Genomic DNA, 25,920 nt, shown 5'->3' on the forward strand with positions numbered 1-25,920 from the left:
GGATATTTTTATAAAAGCATGGTTTTGGATTTATAATTAATTTTAACATATAATATGGGTGTTTAGAAATATTTTTCATAAAATCATAGTTTTAGCTTCTAAAATTAATTCCACATGTTATCCAAAGAGACACTAAGTCTAGTTTATTTTAAGAAATTTAAACTTTACAAATTTAATTTAATTTATATAATTAATTAATTTCATCAACTGAATTTCTTAAAAATATCTTGAATACTTTTATGATTCTAAATTTTAATATTTTAGTTCTTCAAAATATCAAATTGTGTGTGTGCGCGCGCGTGAGAGAGAGTGAGAGAGAGAGAGAGGGGGGGGGGATAATAGGCAAAGTGGGCGGCCCTAATTGCATGTAAATGGATGGGGCCAAATTCTAGTTTTGATCAAAATTCGAAAGAAAAAAAAAAAAAAAGCAATACAGGAACGACGTTGTGTCAGTCCCGCCTTTTCCCGCTGACATACGTCAGGCCTGCAGGTCGGGTGCCTCGTCGGGTTTCCGGGGGTTAGGTGTTCTCTCTTCTTCATCACGACGTGCCTAAAATCTAGCTTTGATCAAAATTCGGGGGGAAAAAAAAGCGAGCAAGAACCTTGTTGTGTCAGTCCCGCCTTTTCCTGCAGCACGGGGCTACTAATCACTTCTCCATTTCCGAACCAGTCTTCACTCTTCGTACTCATCAGTGTTCCATTGGAATCCCTGGGCCAAACGCAGGGAATACGGCTGAGGAAAGATGAGTACGGTCGATAAGATGTTGATCAAGGGTATTCGGAGCTTCGACCCGGAAAACAAGAACGTCATCACCTTCTTCAAGCCCTTAACCCTAATTGTTGGACCCAATGGAGCCGGCAAAACCGTCAGTAGAATATGTTTGACCTCTTGTGGTTCATACTCAGCCATTTAGCTCTATCTGTGACATTTTTCAAATTTCGTTGCGCAGACAATTATTGAATGCTTGAAGCTTTCATGCACTGGGGAGTTGCCTCCTAATGCTAGGTCTGGCCACAGCTTCATTCATGACCCCAAGGTCTGTTTTCTTCTAATGTTTATGTAGAGTGCTTAAACATTTTACTCAAGTGTTTAGGGAAGTGGGCATTTTCTTAACAGTTCTAGATAGCTTATGAGAGTGCATTTCCCCTTCTTTTCCGTGTCGAGAAGAATAAAACACGCAAGTGTTTTTTTTCCCCTGGGTTCTCCCCCGGGGGTTTTTGATTGTAGGTAGCTGGAGAAACCGAAACGAAGGGGCAGATTAAACTACGATTCAAGACAGCAGCAGGTAAAGATGTGGTAAGCATAAGATCATTTCAGTTAACGCAAAAGGCATCAAAGATGGAATATAAGGCGATCGAGAGTGTACTTCAGACAATCAATCCTCATACTGGGGAGGTACGATTCTTGTGGTTGTTACAATCTGGAAGCCCGATGGGGTCTTTGTTTTGCTTATTAATTTTTATTCCAAGTGGACTTCGCAAAAAATAGTGATTCGTTTCCCTTTCTTCAAAATTCTATGCTGATGGAGAACTGCAAACTTTTTAGTCATCTGTAAAGTGTTCTATAATAGTAATGAACTTGAAATTTACACAGCATTGCTGCTGACTGAGACTGAGGTGTTTGGGAAAACCACAAAAATTTGTCGATGTTGCATTTTGCAGCGAGAGGCATGCTAAGGAACGCAGGTCCAACAACTTAAGAATATACAAGTCCTATTCTAATTTATCCATTGCAACTCTGGGTTTTGGTTCTTTTTGAAAGCTTGTGCATGTCTAGTACATAATTGGCCTGTTGGATTTTCCAGTTGTTGGTGGTTGCATATGTTGTACTGCACTTCGTATTCCCTCTTGCATATTAGTTATTATATATTAATAATTGTCCATTTGCCTTTTTATTTTCTTCCTGATTCGTCTCTGCAGAAAGTTTGCCTCAGCTATAGATGTGCTGATATGGATCGAGAAATTTCTGCATTGATGGGTGTCTCAAAGGCCATTTTGGAAAATGTTATATTTGTTCATCAAGATGAAGCCAATTGGCCACTGCAGGATTCTTCCACATTGAAGAAAAAGTTTGATGATATCTTTTCTGCAACTCGGTATCATATTTACTTGAAGAACCCTTCTTTCATGCTAAGTCTCTCCTATTTGTTTACAGCAAGTTATGTGAAATTGGACATGTGAAGATACTGTCACTGTCTCATACTTATGGCTTTCCTTTTCATGAATGATGGGCTATTCTTGGGACTCTGTAACTGTCTCTTTTTAAATCAGTTTGACCTGGCAATCATGTAATTTGGGAATTTGAATATGGTAAGCATTGTAATTATTCATTTCACAATCATTGTGATTGTGTGATAATAAAAGAACTTGTAATCTAACATCAAACCCTTTACTATCAAGGACCCTATCCAATTGCTCCATCTTACTCATTTGTACTTGTTACTAAAATCCATTTTAGAGAAGTCATGTTTTCCCTACCTTCTCAAATTATCATTACCACCTTGCTTACTAATGAATTGAATTTTAATGGATAACAACAACAACAACAAGCCTTATCCCCTAGGTGAGGTTGGCTACATGGATTATATGATGCCATTGTGTGCTATCATTTATCGAGCTTTTAGAAATATTGTTAATTAAAAGGTCTCGATCAATAACTTTTAAAAGTGTTTTCTTTGGCCTTCCTTTATCCTTTTTTACAAGGTTCAAAGTTATCTATTCAACCCTCCTCATAGGTGTTTCTCGTGATTTTCTTTGTACATGTTCAAACCACCTTAAATAATTTTTTATCATTTTTTTTTCAATAAGTGCAACGCTCACTTTTTCTTGTATGTACTTATTTTGGATTTTGTCTTTATGTATATATTTGCACATCTATTTCAACATTCTCATCTCTGCTACTCCAATTTTATGCTCTTATTGTCCCGTGAAAGCCCAACATTCACTATCATATAATATTGCTGGTCCTATAGCAGTTCGATAAAACTTTCTTTTAAGTTTATTAGGTATCTTACGGTCGCAGATAACTCTTTTAGCTTTTTTCCAATTAAACCACTTAGCTTGTATCCTCCGTGCAATATCTCCATCAGTTTCCCCATTATGTTGAATAATCGCTCTCAAATATCTACACTTTTTCACTTGAGATATGATTTGATCACCCAATTTCACTTCCAACTTGTTACTTATTGACCTCTTATCAAAATTATAATATAGATATTCCATTTTACTCCTACTTAACCTTTTGACTCCATTAACCTCCTCCATAACTCAAGTTTACTTGGTGCAAGGTTAGGTGGGGCTTAACCCAAGTTTAGTTCTTTTGATTACATTTGTGTCTATTCAGGATCTGTCTACATTCACAACTGTTTCCTATATTTAGGATGTCAATCTTTCCATTCCTCAATCTCAATATTGTAGCTCAACAAGCTTAAGGCTAGAAGGTTCCATGGACCCTGATTTTAACCTATTTAACTTTACTTGTATTTGGCCTCTTAACTTTGGCGGCCGATAATTATTATTATTATTATTATTATTATGAGTTCTGATTAACTTCTCATATTTCCATGGTGTCCATTTTTGTTTCCTTGAATTAGCAAGTGTAAAAGTAATTTGTTTCTGGTTCCATTCCTTTGACATGGAATTCAAGTGGGAGATTTTGAAAATTCTTAGGTTTAGATGCTTTATGTGTTGAAGCAATCTAAATATGGCTCTTTTTAATTGTTATATTTTCTCCTTTGCTAGTTAACATGCTAAGGTGCATTGGAAGTACTGGTGTTTATGACTTTGAGTTGGTTCATGCATTAAATATGTACTATTATGCTGAGCAGATACACAAAGGCATTAGAGGTTATAAAAAAACTTCACAAGGAACAAGCTCAAGAGATTAAGACTTACAGGTTGAAGCTTGAAAATCTTCAAACTCTAAAAGATGCTGCATACAAGGTTAGTTTCCTTGTACCAATTTTTGATAAATCTCAAGATGAAGATCATAAATTATCTTCTCATTCCATCTCTACTCTCCGTGGTAATGATCTATGAATGTGAATTCTAAAATTTGTAGTTAATGTGTCTTACTCCCCTGGTTTTTGGACTTAAAATAAATTAAAATTAAAATGACATTAATCTTCAAAAATTGATTAAGCATATCCTCTTAAATTCTCTTTGTTGTGCTTATTTGGTCACAGCTTTCTTTTTTTGTTTCACAATCCTATTTGTGCACTGCCATTATATTCTCCCTTGTCAGTTATGTCCTCCTGACTGCAGTGGATTTTTTTTTTTATATTCCTGTGACTTTCTTTGTGCTGGATATGTTTGAACCAAGGCATTATAAAAAGTTTATTTGGTAACTAGGTTCTGTTTCAGTTTAATTTAACTACAATATGTTAATATGAAAAGTGAATTAATTATAAAATTTATTGTCTTACAGCTTCGGGAAAGCATTGGACAGGATCAAGAGAAAACAGAATCTCTAAAATGTCAGATGCAAGAATTGGAAGCGAGTATTCAAAATTTGGATGACAAAATTCATAATGCAGAGGCAACATTGAAAGATTTACGGAAACTGCAGGACTTGATATCAACTACAAGTGCTCGACGGAGCACTTTGTTTGAGGAACAAGAGAAACAGTATGCAGCTCTTTCTGAGGAGAATGAAGGTTCATTGATCATGGTCGATGGAATGAGCCAATTGTTTATATTTATTCATGATTCACTTTTAAATTCCTTTTCCATGTTTTCATATCAAGTTATTATTATTATTTTTCTGAAGTTTTACTCTGTTACATGAATTGGGCATTTATAATATTTTGAGAGTTCTAGAGTTCCTCATGCTTTTCTTCTACTTATTTTGACCAGACACTGATGAAGAGTTGATGGAATGGAAGACTAAGTTTGAAGAAAGAATTGCTATTTTAGAAACAAAAATAGGCAAGTTGGAGAGGGAGATGAATGATATTGACACTAAAAGTTCATTCCTTAAGAAGACTATTGATGATTCCATATGGGAGATAAGCAAGCTACAGACTGAAGCAGATGTAGGGTTCAATACACAAGTTGGTGTCTGTAAAGCCATTTAGCTATGCAAGTTGTAAGTTTAATTGTATCTCTACTTTTAATTGCTGCAGGCTCACACATCTTTGAAGAATGAACGTGATTCCTCCATACAAAATATTTTTGTTAAGCATAATTTTGGGTCTCTTCCAACGTTCCCCTTCAGCGATGAAGTTGCCTTGAACTTAACAAATCGTATAAAGTCAAGGTTGATGGATCTTGAGAAGGATCTTCAAGAGAAAAAGGTAACTCATGTTTCTACTTAAGGATTTTCTGAAATACGCTTTAGAGGTTTGAAAATATTGGAAGGATGATATTTTGAGATATGCGTGTCTGTTGAATGTTTGTGCAGAACACAAATGAAATTGAACTTAAGACAGCATGGGATCTTTACATGGATGCAAATGACCGCTGGAAAAACACTGAGGCTCAAAAACAAGCTAAAATAGACATCAGGGTTTGTGTTTAAATGCACATGTCTCTTGTCAAAGATCTATCATGTTATTTGTGTGATGCTAATGGACACTGTTAAATATGCAGAGTGGCATTTCAAAGCGAATTGAAGAGAAGAAAAAAGAGCGAGATTCATTTGAACTACTAATTTCTAATGTAAATCTTAGTCATATTGATGAACGAGAAAGAAATTTGGTAAGGAATGCTCTCCTTTATGCTGTTGTTTGGTGGTTAATAATTGTAATTTAAGACTTTAGAAAACTAGGTTGATATTTTGCTAGTAATGAATGTAGCGGATTGAAGTTGAGAGGAAGACGAATCAACTTGCTGAAAAAGAATTTGAAGCAAACATACGTCAAAAGCAGGGTGAACTCTTTAGCGTAGAGCAAAAAATTAAGGCTGTCAATCGTGAGAAGGATATTATGGCTTCTGATTCAGAGGACAGAGTGAAGCTGTCTTTGAAGAAGGCAGAGTTGGAGAATCAGAAGAAAAAGCATATGAAGATGTAAGTTGATAATCTTTTCATCTCCTTGACTCTCAGCTTCTTGTTCATGATATTTCTTTTTTGAAGTATATGCTTATTTGTTGGGTTCTTTCAGAATAGATGACCACAAGGATAACGTAAGAAGGGTTCTAAAGGGAAGGGTTCCTTCTGATAAGGACTTGAAGAAGGAAATTACACAGGCAGCAAGGTTGGTCAAGTTCTTTCTTTCTTGCTTTTGCGTGCGCACAGGGAGAGAGAGAGAGAGAGTTATTATAAAAAATGACAGCAAAGAATTGTCATGAACTATAATGCCCAAACACTTAAGGAAAAGACATGTCTTTGTTTGAGTATATCAAACCCTTGTTTGAGATGCAATGGGACACCATGTCACCCTTCTAATTTGTTATGTTGCTGTGTCCATCTTGTCTCTGTCAATGTCCATGCTTCCAAGGTGGGAAGCACTAATAACTTTTTATTTGTTCAAGTATTCCACCTGTTTATTTGTAATTGTACCAAAAATGTAACTAGCCCATTTTGATCAAACCTGCTGATTCGTAGCAGAAAAGAGGGGTGTTCACTTTGAACTGCACAGCATGGAGAGAAAAATATGCCAGGGAAATGATTTTGTAGATGAGAGATGTCCTTAATGTCCCTGATTGAGAAAATACAGTTGTTTCTAAGTAATAATGACATCAGCATACCAAATATTACATATATTGTTTTTTGTGCAAGGGAAAATGATCCATTTTTGTTCATCTAACCAAGCATGCCCTCAGACAGTCCTATCGCATTCAATGTCATTCTTTCTCATAGAGGATGCCTGATGTCAGCCTTGAACCTTGTAACGCAACAAATAAATGGATTTCTTATTAATTTCTTCTTTTATATAATTACTTATTAATCAAATAAATTGCCAGGGCTTTTTCATCATTTTTAAAAACTAGTATATGGATTATTCACAACTGGTCTGGCTGTTTTGCAAGGAGGCGAGCATTTCAATGATAATCATTCAAACATTATAATTATTCAAATCATGTACGTGTTCTGTTTGTCCAGGCATATCTCTCTGCCATAGTAGATGCTTCTACTTTTAACATTTTTGGTATTATATGGACAGAGAGAGATCTGAAAAGGTTTTCTGATGACTGTCATTGATATGATTACGTACAGACGTATGAGGGAGTAAATCTAGGAGGGAAATAAACGTAGATGTGTATAATGAATAAAGGGATTATTATCCCTTGATCCTAGGAGAAGAAAGGATAGAAAGAATATGTCCTAATTAATTTCTAATTTGTTACAACAATTACAATACATTCTAACAACATGCTTTCATTTTATGAAAACCCCTATGTTTGTTGATTATCTCTTGTTTATGCTTCTTGAGTTGCAGGTCTGCTGGAGTTGAATTTGATGATATAAATGCCAAGTACCGTGAAGCTGAGAAGGAAGTGAATATGCTGCAGATGAAAATAAATGAAATTAATAATAATCTATCAAAACATCGCAAGGATATGGAATGTAAGTGTCATCTATCCTTCAAAGAACTCAAATTTAAAAAAAAAAAAAAACTGTAGTTTTTTCAGTGAATTTGTATGAGTTCCGAATCTGTTGAAATACTTACAATTAGTGTGGGAATCTTGACAACTTTTCTTCCACATGGGGGATGGTTGCATTTTATAGTGTCGTTATATATATTGATGGTTGTGCATCCCCTGGATCGTGTCCCATTAAGACTTTTAGCAGATTGATTAAAATGGAAATAGAAAAGAGAGGGCCTGAGCCTGGGAGGCTAGTGTGAATTGCATGATATCCCCTTAGCCCGACTAGTTCAATGCAGGGCAGGGTGATATAGTGTGTGTGTGCGTGTGTGAGAGAGAGAGAGAGAGAGTTTTCAGGGAGTATTTTTGCTGGAGAGTTGAGTGGAGAAGGCGAGGATAGCTTTTCAAACACTGGCAAATATCTTTTGTTCCTCTTTTCTTCCATGTCTTTGCTTTTGCAAAATGGATGTTATTCCAACCCTAGAACTTGTTTATTGTGAGAATCATGATGAAGATTCAACTATTCATATGCACAACCCACTCAGTGAGAAAATTGAGCTCTATTTAAATGGAGGGGCCTTCCAGAAATTGGAAGTGCTTGGGAAGACTTTCAAGTTATTCAAGTGCTGATTTGTTCTTATCTACTTTGAGGACAAGGTGACACTTTCCTGGGGAGGTAAAGATGCATTTATTTCCACTGGATCATGGCCCATTAACATTTGTGGCAGAATGAATAAAAAGAAATTAGAGAGGGGGAATGGTGTTAATTGTGATGATGTATCCCTAGCCTGCCTGTCAGTGCAGAATATTTGAGTGAGAATGCGTGTGTGTGCTTGCTTTTTTTTTTTTGGCTTCTAGGGAGGGTGATGGTAGTCATGAGTGAGTGTTTAGGCTGGAGTGGAGTGAGGTAAAGGAGAACATTTGCAGGCTAATATAGAGAGCCTCTAGTTGCTCAAATACTAGGGGATATCTTCTCTTGCTTCTTGGTCTTACTTTTCTCTTCTAAACTAGTTGTACATCCTTGCTCTTCCAGTCGTTGTTGGATATAATTGCATGCCATTTTATATTAATAATGCAAGTATTGTAGGGTTTCCATTCTATATCTTTTTGCTTTACATCCACCAAATATATATTATTGGCGCAATCAGTGAATCATTCTCTCATTTTTGTTCATATATTTTTATATGAATAATAGAGTCACAGAATATTCTTTCATTTATTTTAGATATATTGTAATCATAATCAGCTTGATTATAAGATCAGAATAGCCGTTATGATAGAACATTTGTAACTAAGTCTAGAAGCTCCTGCTTTGTTTTTATGTAAGATTGTTCATATGAATAAAATAAGCAATTCAATTATTCCTCTTTACGAATAGAAATATTATTCTTGGTGCTTAAAGTATTGGGTTGCAATTATGATAGGAATGACTTTGATACTGACAAATCGTCTAACATTACATGCTTTAGATATCAAGTAACAATGAGCACAGTACAGGTCCTTGTGTTGAATGTCTACTTGGTTATGATAGGGCTATTGAGTTCCTTATGATTTATGTATATCAAACATTGATAATAGGTGCAAGATTTTTGAATTGGCATTGCCTAATTTATCATTTCATGAGTCTCCGACATGACCAATGGTGTGGTCAATTGAAGTCATGTATTCTTTATGTTGGTTTTCTTTGTCTTGCGTCCTAGTTCACTATATGCCTTCAACGATGCAGAATTGTTGAATTTAAATAATCTTTTTACAGCAAGAAGGAGATTTATTGAATCCAAGCTCCAGTCTTTGGATCCACAATCTTCTGAAGTTGATTCTTATCTCAAAGTTTTAGAGGCTTCCAAGGCAAAAAGAGATGAATTGACAAGGTCAAATTTATGTTACACACCACATTGATCAAGTTATCCTGTTATCCTGGTGAACATATTACTGTTTCAGCTAGTCTCAAATATATTAATTCATTATCTGGTGATTTCCTGCAGCAAATGTAACGTGGCTGATGGCATGCGACAAATGTTTGATCCTTTTGAAAAGCTTGCTCGAGCTCGTCATCTTTGCCCCTGTTGTGAGCGCCCTTTCTCTCCAGAAGAAGAAGATGATTTTGTCAAGAAGGTTCTTACTGTTTATTATTTTATATTAATGTAATATATTGTCTCAGAGAAAACACTTCATACTGTTTTGTGTTGTTTTTTCTTATTGTTTTTTTGGTTATAACAGCAAAGAGTTAAGGCTTCTAGTACTACTGAGCATATGAAAGTTCTTGCTGTTGAGTGCTCCAATGCAGACTCTCATTATCAGCAGTTGGACAAGCTTCGTCTTATTTATGAAGAATATGTCAAAATTTGCAAGGAGACAATTCCTAATAGAGAAAAGGAACTCCAGCAGCTTACTGAAGAGCTTGATAATCAATCTCAGGCGCTTGATGATGTAATTACTATTATAGCATTACATTCTTTGTGTTTGCTTTAAATTGCTTTTCTCTTCCTCCTCCTTGCGGGTGCGTGCTAAATGCAAAGCATAGGAGGTAACAGGAACAATGTTGCATTTTTTTCTTTATATTTCAAATTGCTAAAGTGCCTTGTAATCTTCTTGCCTTTATTTATGTGTTTGCAGTTAGCAACAAGCTGATTAAGACTTTAGCATTTTATATATTTTGCAAAGAGTGGGTGAGGGTGATGCTTAATACCCTTAGTTGAGATAGCTCTTGCAGAACTATCCATTTTCTGTGGGCAATGTGTATATTGTTGTGGTGTTAGTTTCCTTGTAGGCTTATTCCCTATTTTTGTATTTTGTCACCACTTTCTTTTGTAAGTCATTTACTTTTTCTAAATAATACTTATGTTAGAGAAAGAAGGGACAGAAAGTAAAATTTAGTTAGTCTCTTTGTAGAGTTGTTCTTTTGGTTGGTAGCAGCTGATGCTGGGTCATCATCTCATAATCTTAAGCCACAAGTCTCTTCTCTCACAAACTTTGGTGCTTTAATAGCTATGTTATTTTGCTTGTTAAAACTTTGTTCTGTCAGTTTACTTGCCTCTAATTCATGGTGTCTACTACTTTTGAATATTGAGGACCATTTTAGTCTCTATCTTTTGACTTCCATTGGGGAGCTGACATCCGATACCTAGAACGGCACTTTAATTAGCTTTCTCATTAGTTAGAATTCTCCATCAATCAGAACTTTTTGTAGGCAGTCCTTTTTGAAATCATCAACAACCAAGCTCATATACCAATTGATATATACTTAAGGGAATGGACAACTTTCTTGCAAAAGCTAGCCATTGAGGTGGGAGAATCAATCCACTTAAGTGCCCTATAGAACAAGACATCATAGTACTCAATGTGGGATTTAGGCATCCCATATGACTTTATTCTCCATCAATTAAAATATGAATGCGAGAGACCACTATAATACTGCTTCCATTGCTCCAGCAATTCTATTTGTAGATTTCATATTCACTCTATGCTTCTAAACATCCTAGTTCAAGAGGGAAAAATGATCTACTTACTTCTGCAAAAAACAAAAAACAAAAAAAGCAATAACAAATTTGCTTTTCTGACCTTCAGTTCAGCAACATGCCTTTTGTTTGAAGTTTTTGTACTGTAATATTGGCGTGATTCATTTTTTTCCCCCCTCCATATGCATCATGAGAAAGGAGACAGGTAAAGTATAGGTGCTTATTTGATTACCCATTTCTTGTAGCTCAAAAGATCTCTGCTTTAACGAGAGATTTTGCTCTAAATAAAAATCAGAGTGCTAAAAAATTTGTGGAGAACATAATTTTTATAGTGCTATAAATTTTCTGCTTTTCTATTTTTTTTTTTTAAACCTTGGAAAATCATGGAGTACTTTTTTGCTTTAAAGAGACGCTCATCTATGTTCACCTCATATTTATTTTGCCTTTTAGGTAAGGATGATTATTTTTTATGGTATTACCTGTTCTAGCATATATACTGCTGCAGTTCATTCAGGTTTTAGATGATAAAATCATTGTTTTTTGTTCTAACAAGATTTCTTCTTCATCAAAACTTCTTTGTCAGGTTTTAGGTGTTTTAGCTCAAGTGAAGGCTGACAAGGATTTGGTTGAAAGCTTGTTACAGCCCATTGATTCTGCTGACCGGCTCTTTCAAGAAATTCAAGCTTTGCAAAGACAAGTTGAGGATTTAGAATATAAGCTTGATTTCCGTGGACAAGGAGCGAGGACCCTGGAAGAAATTCAATTGGAGCTGAACACGTTGCAGGGCACAAAGTAAATAGCTTTTTATTCCCTTGAAAGAGAATAGTTTTACTTAAGTACACCTATGTATTAACATAATCCATTGAGTAATCCAGATCTTAATTAGCAAACATGCTTTTATTAAAATTATCTTCATCTGCCATTTCCACAGAACCTTTATATCCTATTTATTTTCCCCCAGTTAGCTTTTTCTTACAATTTTTTTTTAATGCATAACAAGGGATACTTTGCATAATGAATTGGAGAAGCTGAGGGAAGAACAGAGGTATATGGAGAATGATTTATCAAACGTTCAAATTAGGTGGCACACTCTTAGGGAAGAGAAAGTGAAAGTGGCTAACACATTGCAAGACGTTAAAAGGGTAGAAGAAGAACTGGAACGCTTGATTGAAGAAAAGAATTCAGTTGATCTTGATGAGAAGGTTACCTACTGATTTTAGTTATTTATGGGTAGATACGGAGGTGTTACAGATCCTAGCCGCCTGTGAAATACTACTTTAAAACTTGGATTTCACTGTTCATTTATGAAATGAACAAATTTATTAAAATATTAATACTCTTTTATCAAGAACTTGTTCATAAAGAATTTTATATATACATGTGTGTGTGTTTGTGTGTATTTATATTTATTAAAAAGCATAAATGCATAATGAATAAATAATAAAAAATTATAATGTATGTAGGCATATTAACATATGCCTATCATAAATTATAGTTTGTGGTTTTTTTTCAATAATTAATGTATGTGCACACTAGCGTATATTGTATTTGGGTTTTTTTATTGAACCAATCATGAGTAACCTCAGCTTGGGTTGATTAAAATCTACGATGGAATTTGTGCTCATTCTATTTTAAATATAGAAACTGGAGTGTGCTAATACTTGATTCGGCATGGCTGGTTTATAATGCATTGGCCTTTCTACCCCAAGCCTTGTGCTGGCGAGAGCTTACAATTTTTTTGTTGACAACATACAAACATTTCTGCTAATGTTGTCTATATCTATATGTTAATATAATAGCATATGCAAACGGCACTTATCACAAATCTACGATGGAATTTGTGCTTGTTCTATTTTAAATATAGAAACTGGAGTGTGCTAATACTTGATTCGGCATGGCTGGTTTATAATGCAATGGCATTTCTACCCCAATCCTTGTGCTGGCGAGAGCTTACAATTTTTTTGTTGACAACTTACAAACATTTCTGCTAATGTTTTCTATATCTATGTGTTAATATAATAGCATATGCAAACGGCACTTATCACAAATCTACGATGGAATTTGTGCTTGTTCTATTTTAAATATAGAAACTGGAGTGTGCTAATACTTGATTCGGCATGGCTGGTTTATAATGCAATGGCATTTCTACCCCAATCCTTGTGCTGGCGAGAGCTTACAATTTTTTTGTTGACAACTTACAAACATTTCTGCTAATGTTTTCTATATCTATGTGTTAATATAATAGCATATGCAAACTGCACTTATCACAAATCATGAGTATGGCGGCTTGCTCCATGCCTATATAAATGGAATGACTACTTTTTATTGATGCAGATCATTGACATATTTTTAATGTTTCTATTTTAGCTTTTGCTTTGGGTCCGTTTTATTTGATTCCCCCTTCTTTTTAAGTATGTTGCATTGTGGTTGTTTATTGGGGAAAAATCTATACACTTGATGTTTTTCAAAATTATGCCACTTCATCAAAATTGGTAAGCTTGGTAATTTGTGCATTTGTAGCTAAGCTTTTAAAAATTCTCAACTGCATTTCTCTCTCCTCTTGTGAACATAATTATACTCCATGATTGACATGTCGATTTGTTTTTTGCAGCATTTATCAGACGCCCTAGGACCGCTATCCAAGGAAAAGGGTCGATTACTTGCTGGCTATAATGAAGTGAAAATTAGACTTGGTCAAGAGCATGAGGATATGCTTGAACAAAAGAGAAGTTACCAGCAAGAAGCTGAAGCACTATTTAAAATGAATTCCAAAATCAAAGAGTAAGACTTACCAAACTGAAGATTTATTAGATGTTTTAAGTTTCATGATTCCACTTGATCCCTTTATTAAAAAGGAATTAACCACTTAATTGCTTGTTTTGCCTGGGTAGGTACAATGATTTAAGAAAAGGAGACAGGCTGAGGGAACTACAGGAAAAGAAATCTCTATCAGAATCCCAACTTCAAAGTTGTGATATCAGAAAGAAGGAAATTTTATCCGAACTAAACAAAAGTAAAGATTTGATGCGAAATCAAGATCAATTAAAAAGAAATATTGATGACAACTTGAATTACCGGAAAACAAAAGCTAAAGTAGATGAGCTTGAAAGTGAAATTGAAACTCTGGAAGAAAGAATGCTGAAGATTGGAGGGATTTCAACGTTTGAAAGTGAACTCCAGAAACTATCACATGAGAAGGAGAGGCTGCTTTCTGAGGTATTTTCAAATACATGGGCCTTTTTGTGTGAAAACACCATTATTGTTGCTTAGATAATGATCTATCACGTAAAAACACTTGCCTGTTGGACAAAATTCTGAACACCATTTGCACATGACACACTTGTCTTTCTTGATAGTTTTAACTCAACATAACTAACCCTGGTAAACTGACAGTGCCATTACTTGAAACAAGTTATTATCAAGTTTGGCCTCACGACACACTTATCAGGAGAAAGAATTATATGAGGCCTGAAAAATATTATAACTTGCGATTAGTACTAGTATACAAGTACAATCCACGAGTTAATTGACACCTCAAGTTTAAGTAGTTCTCACCATTTTCAATAAATCACTACTTGAATTTTCACCAAAATGTGATGGATTAAGTTGCTATAATTGAATTGGTCGATTCACCTATATAACAAGGAATTGGAGAGCTCATTTCTGGCCAAATGTGATTTAGCTAGAGTTGCTAGAGCCCAGAATTTTATGTGTTACTACTCCACCATGATTTTGTTACAAAAAATGCAATATAGAACGCATGCTGGGAGATAAATATGAATGATGATATTTGTGGGTCCATTGCTGTTGATGAAAGCAAAAAGATATGCTTGGTAAAAATAAAGCTTTCTTTTTTAAGTTTTCATGGGAAAATGTATATATCATTTATCGAATGCTTTTATTTATTTGGTTGCTTATTTGCTCATATACGCATGGCGTATTTACTTTACTTCCTTATATACATTTGACACCTTGTTTCTATTTCTTTTGGCTATGCCTGCCCACCTTGGAGACAGTTAAACAGGTGTCATGGAACAATGTCTGTGTACCAGAGCAATATTTCAAAAAATAAGATCGATCTTAAGCAAGCTCAATACAAGGACATAGATAAAAGATACTTTGACCAGCTTATACAGCTTAAGGTGTTACCTACTTCTATATTCTACTCTTACCTTTTCTGCTTTGATACTCTTTTGTCATGATAATAGCTCTATTTCTTTGCAGACAACTGAAATGGCAAACAAGGATCTGGACAGATACTACAATGCACTTGATAAGTGAGACTTAAATTTCAATAATGTTTACATTCAATATACCACGTACATCTGAAAGGTTAAATTAGTTGTGACATGCAAATTAAGTTATACAATGGATTCATTCTTATAATTTTCCTTGTGCTGGAAGTGGGTTTCTTCTAGTGTACCTTGTGCTTTGCTTTCCTTTCAACCAGTTTGTGTGCTGTCTTTTTTGTGTGACTCAAAAAAAGGAAAAAAAAAAGTTGCATTTATTGATTGTTTGTTTCATTAAAGACCTTGAACAAATTTAGTGTTTGAGATCATTGCTGGAAAATGTGATTGCTGGGTTTATACTCACATTTTAATATGAAACTAAGTGTAGTCTTAGTAACGGAGTTTTAAAAATAGACTAAACCAGTTGGATTAGGAACCAGTCAGACTGAAAACCAGTCCTGTGTCTGGTCCAGAAAATCATAAAACACGAGTCATAGGGAACCAGTCAAAGACTGGCAGAAACCAGACTGGTTCTCTATCATAAAACTGGACCTATTAAAAAAATGCACTTCTTGGCCAAGAGCTGTAATTACTTCCAATTAACAGCTCAGCCTTGCGCCGAGCTAGCATGCCTCTCCCACCACTTTTATACTAAAGGCATCCCTTGGCTCCCCCCACTTCAACACGATTAGAGGTGGGAATCCAGTGGACCCGACCCTTCAAGGCCTAACCCTTATGGGCCCGGCCCTTGAGAGCTCATGCCCTAAAGCTGGTTACCTAAAATTGGACCTGATTCTAAAGCTTGGCTCAAGGTCGGGCCCTTAAGCCTTCTTTCTCAAAAAAAACCTCCAACATTTTAATTTAAACAGAATATTCTAAAATTCAACATGAAACAAATCAAAATTTTACATAAAATTTGACAAAGATTTAAAATTTTAAATTTAAGATGAACATTAAAATGTTCATCAATATAAATCTAAATGCTCCTTGTCATCATCTAAAAATAAAATATTAGATCTCTTAGATGTAGATTTACTTGTTGAAGACAGAGGTGAAGATTCAATGTCAATTATCTCTGCAACTTCTTCTTCATCACCTATGATAAATATTAACCAAATTGTGTCATTATCAACAAATATATGTATGGATGTGTGTGTGTGTATTAGATAATCAGGCTTATTAGGGCTTGAAGGGTTGCCCGAGCTCAAGCCCTTTTTCACAAGGCTTATTAAGGCCAGGCTCTCTACTTTAAAAAAATTTAATTCTTAAAGCCAGAACCCTTATTTAAACAAAGCCTCCAAGCTTAGCCTTTTAGGCCTGACCCTTATTCTCAGCTCTGTACACGATGTGGGACTTTGCAAAGGATCAGCATGTAGCTTGCTCATTGTTCGCTTCCTTTTTTCCTTGATATTCCTTGATTTAATTTACTTATATCTTAACCTATTTTTTAAATATAAACACATATATTTAATATTGGTGCTTTTGGTTATTTATCTAAATTTTTTTAAATTTCATTATAATTTAATTTTAACATCTTAAAAATGCTTAACTCTTTGTCATTTCCTTTATATGAATATGTGCTCATAAATATTAAACACATTTAGAGTGATTTTGAATATCTATGATGAGATTTTTATTATTAAAATGATATTTCATAATAAAAAAAAGATAAAGGTTGTTTTATTTCATCATATATATTTATAATTTAAAATAATATTTTATTAAATTTCAATATTATATTTAATTAATTGTAACCAATCTAATTGCGGTCTAGCAATTTCCCTTGAATTAGTGCTTTTTCTGGTTCAATGGCCTATTTGGTTTTTTAAACCTTCCTTGTTAACAGCCCTTGAACTAATTTGTGAAGATCAATCCTTGTCACCCAACACATTTCTTAATGTTTTATCAAACCACCACTCCCACTGAAAGATTCCAAACCAAAATGCTTTTTGAATCGGTGGGATTTTGCTATGTTGTCTGCATGTTGCATCTATATTGGCCTCATCTTTAACAAGCCTTCACATTCACATCGTCAACATTTCACCTAGTGATGGCAGGGACCCCTGCTGGGCCCCCACACCTGTTCCAAAATGAATATAAAGCAGACATTTAAAATCAGGTTATAAAAAAACTTTCTATGAAGTCCACCTGCCACAATGAATTGAAGAAGAAAAATCCTCCCCCCCCCCCCCTCAAAAAAAATATTCCTAGATCCATCTCTTTCTGAACATAATTTTCTGTCCCCTTGCTGGCTACCTTGGTACGTTCTTCCCTCCCATACAATATTTGTTGATTGCATTTGCAATGATGGATCTACATTTGTTATATATGCTACTTCAGTCAAAACTATATCTGGCGTCCCTTTTCTGGTAAGTGACCCCCCTCCAGTTGTTCAATCGAATCTTAACCATGGCAGAGTAATCAATGTGTGTCTTTATTATCGACTTGAGCATGCTGGGAGGCCTCTGAAGAGCCCTGAACATGCTATCTGTTCGAATTCAAAATTCTATTCACTTCATCAGATGCCATCTGCATCCACTAATCAAAGTTCTCTTTTCTAGACTTTACTGTGAAAACCTCTGAACAAGCAAATGTATTCCTGACTTGCCCATATCATCTGTTTACCTGGCTGTCATCATGTTTTTGTGACTATGGCTATGTTGTCTGACTATTTTAATTATATTATCCTTTGTTTTGACATTTGCAAGCTCAGCCTCAAGTGAGTTCATTTTTGCTTGACATGTATATGTGCATATGTATTACTATTCTCCCTCAACATGGGGGAAGTAGAACATGTTTCCTTTTGTGCAGTTCATCACAATGCTTTACTGACATGGGCTTTTGTGGTTATTATTGTTTATTCATCTTGTCTGCTACTTTCCCACATGACATACATGGCAGGATATTGTATTTAAGTGACAAGTTTAGTCCTCCACTTAACACTGCTTGACAATATGAGCACTTGTGTATTATATGATGCAGAGCATTGATGCGCTTTCACACAATGAAAATGGAAGAAATCAACAAAATAATCAGGGAATTGTGGCAGCAAACTTATAGAGGACAAGATATTGACTACATCAGTATCCATTCAGACTCTGAAGGTGCTGGGACCCGTTCCTACAGCTACAAGGTTTGAAATCTTTCAACCCTTTGACAACTGTCAAATTTTTAAGTTGAAATTTTTATATCTTGTTTCTTTTGAATTTCATGCAGGTTCTCATGCAAACTGGGGATGCAGAGTTAGAAATGAGAGGACGATGTAGTGCTGGTCAGAAGGTAGATTAATGCTGAATGCATTACTGTGTCTGATACCTCCCTTATTAAAATAGAAGTGTGTGTGATAGAGCTCTGCTCTATCAATCAGCACTTCTCAGAAATTAAATGCAAGAATTGACTGAATAAAAGGGAAATTATGAGGTTTTGCTATCGATAATCTGAGAACTGAGTCAGTGTACAAAAGGAGAAACCACTGGTTTTGGCCAAAACCATATTGCCTAATACATGAAACTGATTTCAAGGCAAAAGAAATAGAATAGAGCAACACAAATATGGTCCCTCACTCGGTGTTCGAGAGACCAGCACTCTCCTCACTGTTATCTGACTTCAAAACATGGTCTGAGTGCAAAACAAAATAAAAAAAAAAATATATTGAGCAAGTAAAGAGGTGACTCTCTAACGTTAAGCTGAACATAAAGCCACCCTAGAAACATCATGGCTTATTCCATAAAATCTAGACCCTTAGGATAAGAGTCTTGGTCAGCTGGATTTTCATTTCTGCCCTTGCCCCTTGTTTCCCTTCTAGCCTCCTCTTATAGGTCTGAGTATACCCTACGGTTACATCAGTGTAATTTTCTGAAATTGTTGTATTCGACCATATTTCTATGTTCCAGGTCCTTGCGTCCCTTATCATACGGTTGGCTTTGGCCGAGACGTTTTGCCTTAACTGTGGAATTCTAGCACTTGATGAACCAACAACAAATTTGGATGGGCCAAATGCAGAAAGTCTGGCTGCAGCTCTCCTAAGGTGTGAACAGGTTATCTGGTTGATACTAAATTATTATTCTTAGTAACCATGCCTAAAATCATGTTAATATATCTTGTATACAGGATCATGGAGGACAGGAAAGGTCAGGAGAACTTTCAGCTAATAGTAATTACTCACGACGAACGATTTGCTCAGCTAATTGGTCAACGCCAACACGCAGAAAAGTATTATCGTGTCTCAAAGGATGACCAGTAAGAATGACATACTAACGTTTTGTTATTTCCTTTCCATGTTACTTCCTATCACATGTTTATAGCTTTCCTTGGATATCACATCGGATTTGGATTCTAGGTTTCTCTCTGAAATTGAATCCAATATTGATAATCAAACTGTCAATTTTGGAGAGGCAGACAAAATGAGTAGGACTTGTACTATGTGAGGTTTACCATTCAAATGGAACTCACCATTCAAGCAGGTCTCACGTATTCTGTCTGTCTCTGTAAAATTTGAAGAGAAATTGGGGGTTGAAAATTGTCCATTGCTTAACTTCATTCTCTCACGTTTTCAGTCAGCACAGTATAATTGAAGCTCAAGAGATTTTTGATTAGAGGATGGTTTTTGAGGCTTCTAGTTTCCCCAACCGAGATGCATGCTATATGACCTTGTTAAAGCCAGAGGCCTGCCTCAAATAAATTATGCTATGTAGTTTTTTTTTTTTTTTTGGGGTGGGGGGGATTTAGGGTGGGTATAGGTGTCTGAGATCATTATAATGTCATGATGCTTGTTTTTGACTAAAATTTGTATATTAATGTTTGTCAACATGATTGTGTCTTTGGGGAAGGGCTACATAAGAGGCCTATTGAATGTTTTACTCCGAGCATGGTATAGGAAAGGAGCAGTTAATGAGCTATATAGTTTTTATCAATGTTAGTACAATTCAACCGATCGACATATTTTGCGGTTCAAAACTTAGTTTAAATGGGCCATAATTAAATTAATATATTTTTAATTAGAGTGATACTCTATTTTTTTTTTCCTTAATTGCATATGCCTCTCCTTTTGAAATTTATATGAACCTTTTCTATTATAAATAGTTACCAAATACAAACATTCCTTTTATTTTTTGAGATTTTAGTTTCATTTACCAACCTTTAACTGTTAAAGTCATATACTTTGACATTCTATTTTACTTTAATTATGGATATTTTTATTTTTAAAACTTATATGAATCTTTTCTAGTATAAATAATTATAAAATAGAAACATCCATTTTATTTTTAAGATTTCATTTTCATTGCCAAGTTATATATGTTATATCAAAATATTTCTTTTTGACATAAATTGTCTAAAAATCATTAAAACTACTAATAAAATTAATGCATATGTATTTTTATTTTTATTTATGTTTTAAAATTTTGTTATATAAACGTGTATTTTACTCTCTTTAATTGTGTACTAATACTTTCGTATAAAAATAAAGATGAAAGTATAAAAAAAATTATGATTGATTAGTTAATCAATCAAATAATAGGGCATTTTCCAATTAAATCAATAATCAGTGACTTAATATTATCATTAGCATTAATAGAAGGGAACGCAGACCTATATGTAGATGATATTAGTGTTGAAACTTTCAAAATTTAATAATGCAGATATGGATGGTACTGGTGGGTTTGAATTCCGAACAAGGCCCGTTTGGTTTCACCTGAAGGTCTAAAGATATATGGAAATTTCCTTTTAAAAAAAAACAACACAATACATGGTCATGGAAAAACTATGGAAAGAGGTTGAGATCAAATCATGTCCATGAGTTTCAGCAGCAAGATTGTCAACGTCCCACCCACTATTGCAGAGATTATAGCTATTATACAGGGACTAACATTATGCTGGAATTATGGCTTTAGAAAGGTGAACATCAGCACGGACTGTACAGCTGCTATCAACCTCATTCAAAGAGGCTCTGCGAGGATAGTCATCCTTTTAGAGACATTATTATGGAAGCTTGTTTATTGTCCCACAGAAGCTGGGACCCTCATTTTAATCATTTGATTAGGGAGGACAATTTGTATGCGGATTATTTAGCTAGACTTCCTCATGATCTTGATGTTAGCTTTTATATTTTTGATCATCCTCCACCTCTTTTTTAAGAGTTTGAGAATGATGATGGAAATGCTTAGGGGAACTTGAACTCTTTGTATTCTGATTAGTTAATGTAAATGTTAGTTATTCAAAAGGAAAAATCATGTACAAAGTCATGAGATTTTTATGGTCAAGAAACGAGTTGTTAAAAATAAGTATATCAAAATTTTCACTTGATGTCTTCTAAGTTAAGAGACCGGTGCATGGAATCTCCAGTTTTAGCAACAATGAAAATCCCTTCAAGTCCACTATCAGCCAAGTAGGGCTAAAGCTCAGATTTAAAAATGAAAGGACTTTGAGATTAAGACACTTTTCTATCCTTATTATTTGGTGTTTTTAATAAAAAAGAATTTTAATCTTTAATATAAGGCATTTAATGAATTATTAATAATATTTTTTACTGTTACTCTTATTTAAACTCATTAATTATGATAGAGAATATAATGTAAATATGAAAAATTTTCATTTAAACATGAGTAAAATTAAAAATTTTAGGCAAAATTAATCTGCAAGTTCTCCTAGTTTTTATTAATTTTGAATTGAGTCCATATAATTTATTTTATTTTAATCATGTCCTTGTAGTTTGTTTGATTAAATATGTTAGTCCTTTAAGGTTAAAATTATTAATGAATTATTGAATTTTTCAAAATAGAAACACTTAAATTTTATTAAAAAAAATTGGTTTAATAGTTTTAGCCAACAAAAATTTATTTATATTTTTATTAATTTTTTATAAAAATTCTATATATAACCTACTTAATCACATCTTTTTGATTTTGATGAGATAATTAGAAATGCTTTATAATAAAGACAAAAAGTATAATATAAAGGTAATAAATTTTAGAAAAGCAAAAATATAAAATATATACATAATACCAAAACAAAATAAAATAAAATAAAAACTTGAGAGGCCATGATCTCCCTTAGTCCCCCGATCAAGAATATCAAGAATTTGCATGGGTAGACACTAGCCTAGAGGCCTTGTTCATTGGACAACAACTTTTTCACAATATTTTGCCTCCATAAGCTTGATTTATCGATGTTGGATGTTCAAACTTCAAAGCCTAGCCCTCTATGATCCTTTGACAGATAGAGGTTAAAGGTTCAGGCTCTAAAATTCGGGTACCTAAAATTAGAACTGATTCTAAGGCCTGACCCTTAATTAAAGGGCTCAGGGCCAAGTCCTTAAGCCTTCTTTTCCAAAAAAAACTCTAACATTTTAATTTAAACAGAATATTTTAAAATTCAACATAAAATTCGTTAAAGATTTAAAATTTTAAATTTAAGATAAAAATTATTCATCAATGTAAATCTAAATCCTTCCTGTCATCATCTAAAAATAAAATATTAGATCTCTTAGATGTAGATCTATTTATTAAAAACGGAGGTGGAGATTCAATGTTAATTATCTTTATAACTTTTTCTTCATCACTTACAATAAATAGTAACCAAATTGTGTCATTATCAATCAAATATGTGTGTGTGTGTGTGTGTGTAAGATAACTAGGCTTATCAGGGTTTGAAAGGCCGCCTGAGCTCGAGTTCGAGCCTTTTTTCTTAAGGCTTATTAAGGCTAAACCCTCAAATCAGTTACTTTAAAAAAACTTAATTTTTAAATCCCAAACTCTTGTTTAAATAGGGTCTTCAAGCTCGGCCCTTATTCCTAACTCTATTGACAGACAAAGAGCATCCCACTTGATTGAAGCTTGGTTTGAATGAAGGAAAAACTGGCCGGGGGGGAATATGGATGAGGAAAAACTAGGGAGAAAATTTCTAAAAATAGTAAAAAAATTACTACTTTTGGATGTTTCCCCTCTATATTTTTCTTCCAATCCAAATTAGGAGCGAGTGTTTCTTCATTGTTTGTTTGTGCCACTGATTCATAAAGTCTATAACTTCTCAATCTTGTTGCAAATACTTATAGGTGAATGGATTATGTGCATATACTTTTGGGAGAACTTAGACGATTTGCTTATCCTCATTATAATGAGTACAAGCCCAAAGGAAGAGTTTATTTCAAAAGATGAGTCTAATAGGAGTGCCCCCAAACTTATAATTTTGGCAACTCTCGTTTCACGACACTTTACTTGGTTGTGACTGGTCGGAACCCTCTATGGGAGGCTCTTTTTGAGGCCACAAGCCCAAAGAGAGTGGTACCACCACCCAACAAACTAATCTGTTAGGTGGAAGAGCTCCTCAAGCTTATAAATTTTAAATTACTTATGAGGCTCTCCGAGATGAGACTTGTGACACTCACCTTTCGTTGAACAGTATCACAAAAATAGCTTAGGTATTCCATCATCCATTTATATAATGTATGGTAGGTAGAAAAATATTTTCTAGAAAGGAAATGAAAAATGTGCTTATCTTTTTTTTTTAAGATATATTTATCATTTACTTTCCTGAAAACGTTTTCTATGCTAAACATTGCATAATCTGTCTTTTAGCCAAACAATAAAAGGTGATATGCAAGCGTGAGATGGGAAATAAAAGGACCCCCAAGTTTAACCAGTTTCCACTTCACACATGAGACTAGTGAAGCAATATTTTTTAAACCAGAAAACATAGAAAATGGTAGTACTATAAGTTTCAGTTGCAAATTAGCCATTTAAATTTTACATGCATTGATTTGTGATTGAGACGTTCATATTTGCAACGGTTTTAACTTATATTTGTAACCAAATCTTTTATGATTTTATTAAATTCTTTTGCATCTAACTATCATTAAATTTATCTTCTAAGTCCTAAATACCGCTCGTCCTTTAAATCTATTCTCTCACTCACCATCTTTCATTCTATTCTCCCTCTAATGAATAATAATACTCCTTACACCCCCTTCAATTTTTTATCAAATTAAAGCTCAAAAATAATCATATAAAGTGTATTATTTTAAAAAATTGTATTTTTTTTTCCTTTTCGTTTCATTAATGAATGATTTATGCACTACACTATTATTCGCATGAAAACAATTTATCTGTACTATAAAATGAAAAATTCTTAGGGACTCCCATTTTATCATACTATTCACGAATCACTGCGATGCTTTATGTGAAAAAATTTACTGACAACTTATATTGAGGGCGGGGGTTGATAAATATCAATTATATGCTGGCAGCGAAGTTGAATCCAGTCTGATCATGTTCGAGGAAATTGTTCTTTAAGAGCTATTCCAGCATTCTCGTTGGCAACTCTCCAAGATTAAACGACCCCTCCTATAAAACAAACAAGGAACAGGAAAACAGAAATTATAGAGGGAGAGAAATCCCAACTAAGGAAGCAGAATGCAGGAGAGGAAGAGAGATGCCCCATAACTCAAAGGAGTTGCACTAGTCTCATGCACGTACACATGTATTTATAGAAACAAGTTAGACAACACCGTTGGCGTATTAATATATTGTTTAATCAAAATTAAACCACCATCAAGCCTTAACGTTGGCTGTTTAAGGATTTAAAAGAAATAATTTCTAATTAATGAACATTAAAGTCTGAAGGTTGCTTCAAACAGGATTTCTTTCAATTGGAGGATACATGCAAGTAATCCAAGGAATAGAGTTTGACGGTTGATGAATTCAAATTCGAAAAGTGTAAATTTAAGGATGTTAATTTTTAAGTGAAGCTCCTTTTAAAAAATATTTTTATTTTTGGGCAGAAAATATTTTCACAAAATGTATCTGACACCACATCCACATCATGGGCAAGGGGGCAAATCGTCAATTTTCAAGCTTCAAACTCAACGAACTAAGAAAAGAGATGGAAGGTTTTTGCGTGAATGAGAGGAATACAATGATAAAGTAGGATCTTGATTTGAACAGCTAAATGTTGAGATATGGATGAGAGAGAATGATGAAAATGAAGAGAAAGTGAGCAAATTTCTACAGAAAGGAATTGAATTCGAGAAGATGAGTTTAAATATGTAAAAGTTAGAGTTATAAATAAAGGTTGGACCTGACAGCCTATCCAATTAAACTCGTTTTTATAAGGGTTTGAGCTTAAAAAATGATTTTTTTTAATAGAAATCAAGCTTTAAAGCTCATTCCTAATAAGCCCTAAAATGGGCTCTAGAAGTCTTTTAGACTTGTTTTATTTTTACCCCTACAAACAAAATATTTTTTAAATTTTTAAATTAAATTTAAATTTTAGAGTATATTTTTATACTTTAATATAAGAATTTTTATTATTTATTTTTAATTTTGAATATTATAACTTGTATTTTAAAAAAATATGAATTATTACATTTGAAAACTTTAACTTTTAAAAATTCAAAAAAATAAAAAATGAAAAATGACTTACGGATGTAGCCTTAAGCCCTTTGAATAAGAGTCGAATTTCATAAAATGATAAATTTTAAGGTAATCGAGCTTATAAACTTGAGTCCTTAAGAGCTGAATCCATTTATTTCCCATCTCTAGTAAATGTCAAGCCTCAAAAGTGTTGAATTCCCACTTTTCCAAATCTATACAGTGAAAAATTCTTAAGCACATGTTTGATAAAACTAAAAAGTGACCTAAATGTAGTGTTATCATGTGCAAGTACTCTAAAGTAGTGTGAGTGTACATGTGTCTAAGGATGTATATGATTAT

General features: G+C 34.0%; 1 protein-coding gene across 2 annotated transcripts; it reads left to right on the forward strand.

Annotated features, from left to right (window-relative positions):
• The first annotated feature begins 449 nt into the window (after positions 1–449).
• LOC129319459 (DNA repair protein RAD50) lies at positions 450–20,174 on the forward strand. Of its 2 annotated transcripts, XM_054964534.1 has the most exons (27): positions 450–866; positions 951–1,037; positions 1,229–1,396; positions 1,921–2,096; positions 3,828–3,942; positions 4,427–4,655; positions 4,855–5,033; positions 5,124–5,294; positions 5,402–5,506; positions 5,590–5,697; positions 5,796–6,007; positions 6,102–6,194; positions 7,380–7,507; positions 9,284–9,398; positions 9,513–9,642; positions 9,748–9,957; positions 11,569–11,777; positions 11,986–12,187; positions 13,597–13,766; positions 13,877–14,201; positions 15,002–15,127; positions 15,210–15,262; positions 18,197–18,347; positions 18,431–18,493; positions 19,108–19,241; positions 19,325–19,453; positions 19,771–20,174. In XM_054964534.1, the coding sequence occupies exons 1-27, from the start codon at positions 744–746 to the stop codon at positions 19,808–19,810; spliced, it is 3,951 nt and encodes a 1,316-aa protein (XP_054820509.1). In that variant the 5' UTR covers positions 450–743; the 3' UTR covers positions 19,811–20,174. The 2 variants fall into 2 exon arrangements, with proteins under 2 accessions (XP_054820509.1, XP_054820510.1); XM_054964535.1 differs by lacking the exons at positions 450–866; positions 951–1,037 and adding an exon at positions 1,595–1,686 and having other exon boundaries at positions 1,258–1,396.
• The last annotated feature ends 5,746 nt before the right edge of the window (positions 20,175–25,920 follow it).

Source organism: Prosopis cineraria, unplaced genomic scaffold (genome assembly GCF_029017545.1).
Source record: "Prosopis cineraria cultivar Desert tree isolate PC_DT_omini unplaced genomic scaffold, ASM2901754v1 PC9, whole genome shotgun sequence".
NCBI classification, from domain to species: Eukaryota; Viridiplantae; Streptophyta; class Magnoliopsida; order Fabales; family Fabaceae; genus Prosopis; species Prosopis cineraria.

Coding starts and splice junctions, on each gene's coding strand:
- LOC129319459 (XM_054964534.1), top strand. CDS start 744: ATGAGTACGGTCGATAAGATGTTGATCAAGGGTATTCGGAGCTTCGAC. Junction 1,038..1,228: donor GCTTCATTCATGACCCCAAG/GTCTGTTTTCTT, acceptor TTTTGATTGTAG/GTAGCTGGAGAAACCGAAAC. Junction 11,778..11,985: donor AACACGTTGCAGGGCACAAA/GTAAATAGCTTT, acceptor ATGCATAACAAG/GGATACTTTGCATAATGAAT.